Genomic DNA, 8,247 nt, shown 5'->3' with positions numbered 1-8,247 from the left:
ACGTTCAATCTGAAAGTATCCACGAAACGACAGTCCTTGGTTATCTTTCGTCCAAGAAAATGGCGTGCAAATCGAAAAAATCGGAAGTGATTTTCCTAAAAAAATGAACGTCCAAGCAAATCCTATTGATCGTCCACAGCATCGCACATTCCAAATTTAATACACTTTACGGGAAGAACGAAGTTCCATCGAACTGGATCTACGAGCGATGACGAATTACGATGACGTTGATGGTTGTGAGAAGAACGTCAAGATCTTCGTTAGAATCTTTCCACACGAGAGAGCTTGTCCATCGTGCACGAGGATGGATGTTGAGCGCAAGGTAATCGAAGCACTCCTCACTTGTGTATACGGCGTTTAAAAGTACCTTGATCCATTTTCCATCATCCTTGATGTGTTTTCCATCTAGAGAATTTATGTACGATGTTTGCAAGAGTTGCTACCGAATAGAATCGCTTTACCCAGGCAACCATCTTACCGGTGCTTCAAAACTGACGGAATCTTTGTCGACTCTACCCAAGAGGAGGTTTACCGTGTCTCGACGGAAGACCTCGTGTCAAAGTAAATCATAATCTGAAGTTCCGGGTTAATATCCGAGGCTTCCTGCCGACCATATCTTTTTGAGAAAGGAAGCTTCGACAGACTGCAAAGTATTGTCGGTAGAAGAAGTATACTGAGCGTGTACATGTGATAGAAACTGGAGCGACAAGACGAGAGACTGAGAGACTTTTACGAGTTCGTTATGTCTCTTCCACCGATAATGAGCAGGGAAGTAAATTCAAACTTGGTCAACTCGTGATTCTAGCTAATCAGTCACCGGTTTCAGAATTTTAGACGGCGTGAGCTGTGTGGTGATTGGTCACGGACAAACAGGCTCAGGGAAGAGCTTCACGATCACTGGACTCCAGAACAGTTGGGAGGTATACGGTTCCGGCGTATGGAGATCGAACCCTAGTGTCGTTCACGGTGATTACGTTCCTCTTCTCAGCACAGGGGTCTAGTCGCGCGGCTCTTCTCCGACATGTTCAAGGAAAGATCAAGCAGGAACGTAGACAGCAAGATACAGTATCGCCTGAGCTTCGTCGAGCTGCACGGAAAGGAAGCGAGAGACTTACTGCTCTCTGAAACGGAAAACAGGATCTGGATAAACGATCGGGATCCATTTAAGGTGCTGCTTTATACCCGTGCGAAGAGGACTGTAAAACGCTGAACGAAAAAATCTTAACCGTGACCATTCTAGGATATCTCGATGGCTAGCGTGAATACCGAGGAAGAGGCGCTGAAAAAGATTTTCGAAGGAGAGCTCCGAAGATCGATCGTCAGAGGAACAACCTACTTGACGTCTCATTTGTCCACAGCCGTGATCACTGTCCATGCAACCAATATTAGTTTGATTACATCGTGGGGAGTCGTAACGACAGCCAAAGTAACATCTTACGTCGAATTTCATAGGCTGCTTCCCCAATCGACGGTCGTTTGCTCCACGTTTCCCAGATTCACGTCGTAGAGATGGCTGGTACAAGCTCCGCGGGAAAAGAGAACTGCTCGAAGACGGTGTCGGATATCAGCATGGCGAATTTGACGAATAGTCAACTGGAGCAGTATCTCTCGTACATTGGAGGCAAGAGACCAATCGTCCACAGGGCGACACGTTCCATTAACTTGTTGAAGATCCTGGGGAACGCTTTTTCGGTTTCATCCGTGATACGGTGAATATAAAAAATAAATAATTTTTCGAATGCTCGTCTACGAAACCTCGAAACTTGTACGTCGGTGTATCCAACAATTTGCGAAACTCTTTCCAGGCAAGCCCTTTCCAAACATTATTGTATTTGTAACCTGTACGTTAGACTGTAGCGGGCGTAACAATTGCTAAACAGTCAAATCTATCGACAGTTTCATATCCCACATTCGGATCACGAGGGAGGATCTCGACATCACGCTATCGACGTTACGGTTCACTGCAAACATCGCGAAGCTGAAGCCAGTGAAGATGAAGAAAGACGTTAAACATCGACCAGATCTTTTAGTGCTTAGACTTCAGGAGGAGATCGATTCTCTGAAGAAGGAGCTGATGATAAACGATCTGTTTCTCCGTCAGGAAACTCTGACAAATATCTCTCAGTCGCGAGCGAAACAAATTGAACGAAGCGTTCTAAATTTTCTCGGCGGCACGATCTCCGATTTCACGCTGTTTAGTGTGTCTCAAGCCGAAGTGCTGCTAAGGAGTATCATGGATTTATATAACAGGTTGCGTCATTCTTTTTGCACGTAACGTAATTTAGAGGTTAATGTTCTGACGACCGAGTACACTAGGTTAACCGTTAAAGAGGCTGAAGTTGAAAAGCTGAGGGAGAACTACGACAATGTCGTAAAAAATATGGCGCAAGTTAGCGCATTGACAGGATTATCGAAGGTACTTCATTTCATCGTTTCTTTTCTATTTACTCTTTCGATTGATCAGTTTCTTTAGTGCAAAATTATACGGATATAGGAATCTGTGTTATCTACCGATAGTCAGCCTCGGAGTCGGAAGAGAACCAGAAGTTTAATAGGGACCTTACCCGAAGTAAAGGAAATTTCTGACGAAACAGAGAGAAAAAAAGTTGGAAATTTAGGTAGAACGCCTTGGTTAATTCTGCATTTTCTGGTGTTTATACATTTAGCGCTTTAAAGAGGATTTAGTAAATAATTTAAAACGTGCAGCAACGGTAGGAGTGACGTTAGGACCATTGACAGAAGAAGAGGAAGAAGGAGAAGCATTGAAATACGATAAACATCTAACAGAGTTTGAACGAATACCTAACGATGACAGTCAAAATGCCTCGATGGTTTGGATCTTTATCCCTAGTGTATCAAATTTAAACATTTCTTTCCTTATCAATTTCCTCGTGTTGAAGATTCGGCGGTTACTCGAGCGTTTCTTAAAGGAGGACAAAAAGTACGGGAGATTTAAAGATAATTTGGATAAAAGCAAGGAGATTCTCGTTACCGTTCGTCGGAGATTCTTGAACTCGATCAATAACTACTTTCAGGTGACGCGAATTCGATTCTATATCTGAAAGAAAGTTTCGAACTAAATTCTCTCCAATTTCGTATTTAAGGTATTAAATCTTCAAAATTATTCTTCAGGCGAAGAAATATTTGGAGAATGCACGCGATGAACTTAGTAAATACCAGAAAATTCAATTCGCCATGGAAAATGACTGTAAAGAAAGTTGGGTTCCGGAAGTCGAGAAAGGCATCAGTCGTGATATTGCGTGTCGCGAAAAAGTTGTATTAAATCTCGAGGAAGAGATTACACAGGCGCAGGAAGAGATCCGTGAATTAATCAAGGAACAAATTGAGATGCGTTCGAAGTTGAAATCTGGTTTCGGGGAATACTGCAAAACAATAGATTTCGTATTGCTTTACAGAGACAAGTCGATGAAAATGTTGCTAGATCCCGTCGAGAAAAAATCCTCACAAGTAACTAAATGCAAGTTCAATCAGTTTCAGCGAGCGATGATGCGCAAGTTTGAGGTAAATGTTTTAAGTATAACACGGCATGTATTACTGGATGTACAATAGGCCCTTTGCTTACTTTTAATATACTATTGTAATTTGAAAATTAATCGATCGAAAGCATCCATGAGGACTCGCTTTACTTCTTAGTTTCATACCTATATAAATATATATATATATATATATATATATATATATATTATTTTACTTTCTCAATGTTAGGTAAGAGGAAGGACGAAGAAAGTGTGACAATACAAACGGGCATCTAAGAATGTTATCTAGAATCAATAAAAGTTACCACATTCGCTTACTGTGGCAATCGTTATTGTATTATGTAACGCAATAAAAGTATTTCAGTTTCGTATTAGCATAATGATAATCGATGATTTATTCTTACAATTATGACTAGACCATCTCCTTCGTATATGCAACCTACAATGCACGTTGTTACGTATATAGTTAGTGACTCATTAGTTTTCTAATATTTAATAGTGTCTAATCGTCCGTAATACTCTCGTTACTTCCTGTCGGTGTTTCGTCTAATATTAATACACTTTTAATTGTAAACTTAACCAACACGAGTGAAACAATTAAATCGTTTTCGTGCTTTTTCCCTTGTTTGAAGTTCAAGTGGAATTCGTTGACTTACAGTAGTAGGTCACGCATTCAGTTCGTAGCGGTTGACAGGACAAGACGTGACGAGGAACGCGCGAGGGTGGAAGTAAGTGAGCATTAGTTTTCTAACATTTAATAGTGTCTAATCGTTCCTAATACTCTCGTTACTATCGGTGTTTCGTCTAATATTATAATAATACACTTTTAATTGTAAATTTAATCCATGCGATGGAAACAATTAAATCGTTTACGTACTTTTTTCCTTGTTCGAAGTTTAAGTGGAATTCAGTGACCTACAGTAGTAGGTCGCGCATTCAGTTTGTAGCAGTTGACAGGATAAGACGTATCGAGAGACGCGCGAGGGTGGGAGTAAGTGAGCATTAGTTTCCTAATATTTAATCGTGTCTAATCATTCTCAATACTCTCGTTACTTGTTATCGGTGTTTCGTCTAATATTAATATACTTTTAATTGTAATTTTAACTAAAAAGAGTGAAACAATTGATTCGTTTTCGTGCATTTTCTCTTCATTATAGAGTCCTTATCTATATATATCAATTCGTATCTACCAATTAAATTGTAATGTTGGGCATAATATTTCTAGTTTATTTATAGCTTAATTGAAATACGATAGTGTTTATTTCGGTAAATAAACTCTTGGATTTTCAATTCACAAATTTTTCACCTGGGATATTCTCGATCCCCACGACTAAATATCGACAAATTTATTCTGTATAAAGGCTTAACGATCCCGTGAATCCCTCGTTCCTCGAAACATTAGTTTTGCTGAAAACTCAAACCATTCCCAGTCGAAGTTCAACAACAATCCAATGACTTACAGAGGTAGGTCGTCATTCAATCCGTGGCAGTCGACAGTTAAAGACGTATCGAGAGACCTGCGAGTATAGAAGTAAGTGGACACTTCTCGTTAACATTTAATCGTGTCTAATCGTTCCTAATACTTTCGTTACAAACTATCGGTGTTTCATCTAATATTCATGCACTTTTAATTATAAATTCAATCAATACGAGTGAAACAAATCGTTTTTGTGCTTTTTCTATTCATTACAAAGTGCGGATCTATATAAATCAAATCTTATCTCGAATTAAATTGTAATTTTCGATCAAATATTCCGATTTCACTTATTGCTTAATTATGATAGAACAATATTTATTTCGATAAATGTGTTTTACATTTATAGTTTTTTTTTGTTGCAGATTACCAATTGTAGCGATGGTGTCGTACTACAGATGAACGCTGCGATATTTAAGGATCAGCTAGAGTGGAATTCATGAATTATTGGTAAAATTTTCCAAGTAGTAAGAATAACAGATTACATTCCTCTTTATTCATTCCATATTTATAACATGTATATGTATATTTGATTTTAATTATCTGTCACTTGAGTGTCGCTTATCGCGAGCATATGTGATTTACAAAAATCAAATAAAAATAGATTAATTCGAATCTAATGTCGATAGTTGTATCTATTTGATAATTGGAATAACTCATATATTACTAGATTTCGGTCGTGGTTTAATATTTTTCTTTTGTACGTAATGTAATCGATGTTCCATAAAATTATCTCTACGGACCCATTGCAATTGTGTTTGCGTACGCGTTTCGGATGCGAGTTTTTCAACGCGTAGCCGCGTATCAACGTGTCTTTGGAACACGAGTAGCAACCGATCGACTTTGATCTTTGCAACGAGTTTTCTAATATTTATGAAAATCGCGATATGTATTTCTCGACGAGAATGAACATGTTCGCAACTCTAGTAACGAAAACCCTCTATTGAATAATTAAATATTGAACGAGTACATTGTAATAATTACAATTATTAACGTTCATATATCATTAATAACAAGCAGTATTTTCTTTACAAACACTCGATAAACTATCCCTCCCTTCCTCCCATCTTTTCTTTCAGGAATTTTGTCGGCCGCGCGCAATGCGGCCAAAGTGGCTCCGAGTAGAGTCTCGTACAGGCTTTAGGTCCACGCGATGTAGACTCATTGTCAGTGTTTCTCGCGTATCGTAAATTCTCTCGAGAGCATCGTGGCTCTCTTTGCTTTTTCAATCTCGTCAATAGAATCACTTTTGTTCGCCGGCTTTGATACTCGGTCGCGTTACATATTCAGTTTATATTTTTATTTCTTTTTGTTGTAATATCTAAAATTAATCGTCACCGGTATTAGAGTCAGTGCATCATTGACTCAGGAGGGGTCTCGTGCAGTCCTCCACGAGCACCAACGTAAGTATCTATCACCATTGTTCTCAAATGCATGCATATCAGCCCTTGTAGTTTACTATATCTGTTTTCTGATTTTTTTAGTTCCAGGGTCCAGAGACTTCTACGATGACATCTGGCTGGGACATCGGGCGGCGCTAAACCAGGGAACAACGTAAGTACCTATCTGTCGGTACTAAAATTGAAACCATTTTGAAACTTTAGAAACAGATCGTTACGTTTTCTGATTTTTTTTGTTACAGCCTCTCCGCCTTGGGGTCTCCTACGATGACATCTGGTTCTTGCCGAAGTATTCACCTGTTCGTGTTCTACGATCGGTGAGTCGCATGCAATTTTTTATTCCTCCGGTTCCCAATCATGTCGTAGGACGAAAGGTCCGAATCGACACGGGTGACCGGTTGTATTTATATTTGCGAGTATAGTGACCGCGAGTATATTTACCATATACTCGCGAGCAATGATATTTCTCGTTTTACTTGTACGTATTTCTTAGTTGAGGTTATAGGGCCTTCTTGTATACCGCGTTTTTTATACTGCGATATAATTATTTAGCAAAGAAGTCGAATACCCTCCGACTTCGCAATTCTAACGATTAGTATTACGCAAAAACGATATTATCGAATATTTTATTAGTTTCTATATTGTTCTATATTGTTCGAGTCTCGCGTTAAAATATGATTCGGGTATTAACGTTTACCCGTAGATTTTATGTTACATATCGTATACAAGAAGGCATTTCGCGATGGTTAGATTTCCGAGTCAAAGTAACAGATTTGTACAGAATTTTCCAACTTTTGAAAAATTTACTTTGACGACAAAATCGACCAAGGGTTATTCAAAATTTTGAATAATTAAATAATTTATCTTAGATTTTTTTGATCAATTTCTTTTTACGAATAATTCTTTTACTAGTAGCTTATTTGCATAGTAGAATTTTTCAATTTTCTCTTGATTTTTCACAAATAAAAAGTCGAGTCATTTTAACAGAAAGAAAGAATACTCTCTCGTTAAATATTACATACATTAACCACACGTTTCTAGTTCAGGATTTTCAGCATGATTTTTACGTGTTCATTGCCGGAACTCGTTCAAGTGCCCAGGTGCTACTTGCTCGAGCGAAGGCAATGGACACGATGTTTTCTTAGTCAGTGAGATAAACAATAATATTATATATGAGTGTCTGACAATGCGCTGGCGTATCGTGCACGACGTAATTTCCACATGTGTGTGTGTGGTTAGGCTGTGGAATTGCGTTGGTTCGCGAAAATATATCAAAGAGACTATGAATTAACGAATACTCTCTAACATCGTATTATCAATGACGGTAACTATCTATATTAACTTAACTTTTGCCATTACATTCACGTGACAATTGGTCTCCTTAAAGAGCCACGCAATAAATTCTTATGCTCCTTATGAGTAAATGTACGCAATGGTCGCCAGCCATTGTCAGACAATTTTAGGAACTTGGTACGTACCCTTAGAGTGTGCATGTTGTGATAAGCTCGGGTGTCGGAGGCGTCCCGGGGACGCCTCCCTAGGTTAGGCTCATTGCACCCGGGCGTTATGCATGAGAACCGCGGAGTGGTTGTGTTTGAGAGAATGTGTTTTGCCATTTTTTAAATATAGGTCTAGGTAGGTTAGGTAACTTACCTTCTGGTATGTGTGCTAAGAACTGTTAGGTAGGGCCAGGGCAGGTCGTCACATTCTCAATTCGGGTAGGCGCGTTTTCGCGTGACGTACCTGCACCTGTAGGACAATTCGAAGAATAGATGGCGAAGCTAGTGCGAACGAAGAATGTCGTTTGCATCTGGCGTTGCTTTCTATTCTTCGGATTTCTCTGCTTTAATTTTCGTGGACGCGGTCGCGTCGGTTA

General features: G+C 39.1%; 3 protein-coding genes across 5 annotated transcripts; all 3 read left to right on the top strand.

Annotated features, from left to right (window-relative positions):
* The first annotated feature begins 36 nt into the window (after positions 1-36).
* LOC143146107 (uncharacterized) lies at positions 37-2,275 on the top strand. The gene is made up of 5 exons (XM_076310118.1): positions 37-322; positions 410-561; positions 827-987; positions 1,508-1,709; positions 1,897-2,275. The coding sequence occupies exons 1-5, from the start codon at positions 209-211 to the stop codon at positions 2,273-2,275; spliced, it is 1,008 nt and encodes a 335-aa protein (XP_076166233.1). The 5' UTR covers positions 37-208.
* LOC143146278 (uncharacterized) lies at positions 987-1,551 on the top strand. The gene is made up of 2 exons (XM_076310411.1): positions 987-1,168; positions 1,241-1,551. Exons 1-2 carry the CDS (start codon positions 1,022-1,024, stop codon positions 1,505-1,507), a joined length of 414 nt encoding a protein of 137 aa, XP_076166526.1. The 5' UTR covers positions 987-1,021; the 3' UTR covers positions 1,508-1,551.
* An 11-nt stretch (positions 2,276-2,286) lies between the features above and the next one.
* LOC143146275 (uncharacterized) lies at positions 2,287-3,877 on the top strand. Of its 3 annotated transcripts, none has more exons than XM_076310405.1 (5): positions 2,287-2,416; positions 2,495-2,618; positions 2,707-3,035; positions 3,133-3,522; positions 3,727-3,877. In XM_076310405.1, the coding sequence occupies exons 1-5, from the start codon at positions 2,381-2,383 to the stop codon at positions 3,751-3,753; spliced, it is 906 nt and encodes a 301-aa protein (XP_076166520.1). In that variant the 5' UTR covers positions 2,287-2,380; the 3' UTR covers positions 3,754-3,877. The 3 variants fall into 3 exon arrangements, with proteins under 3 accessions (XP_076166520.1, XP_076166521.1, XP_076166519.1); XM_076310406.1 differs by lacking the exon at positions 3,727-3,877 and having other exon boundaries at positions 2,707-2,831; positions 2,901-3,035; positions 3,133-3,666; XM_076310404.1 differs by lacking the exon at positions 3,727-3,877 and having other exon boundaries at positions 3,133-3,666.
* Positions 3,878-8,247: the final 4,370 nt, after the last annotated feature.

The sequence above is a fragment of the Ptiloglossa arizonensis genome, chromosome 4, assembly GCF_051014685.1.
Source record: "Ptiloglossa arizonensis isolate GNS036 chromosome 4, iyPtiAriz1_principal, whole genome shotgun sequence".
Taxonomy (NCBI): Eukaryota; Metazoa; Arthropoda; class Insecta; order Hymenoptera; family Colletidae; genus Ptiloglossa; species Ptiloglossa arizonensis.
The sequence above is the reverse complement of the archived record's forward strand: the minus strand, read 5'-3'. Positions and strand labels throughout refer to the sequence as shown.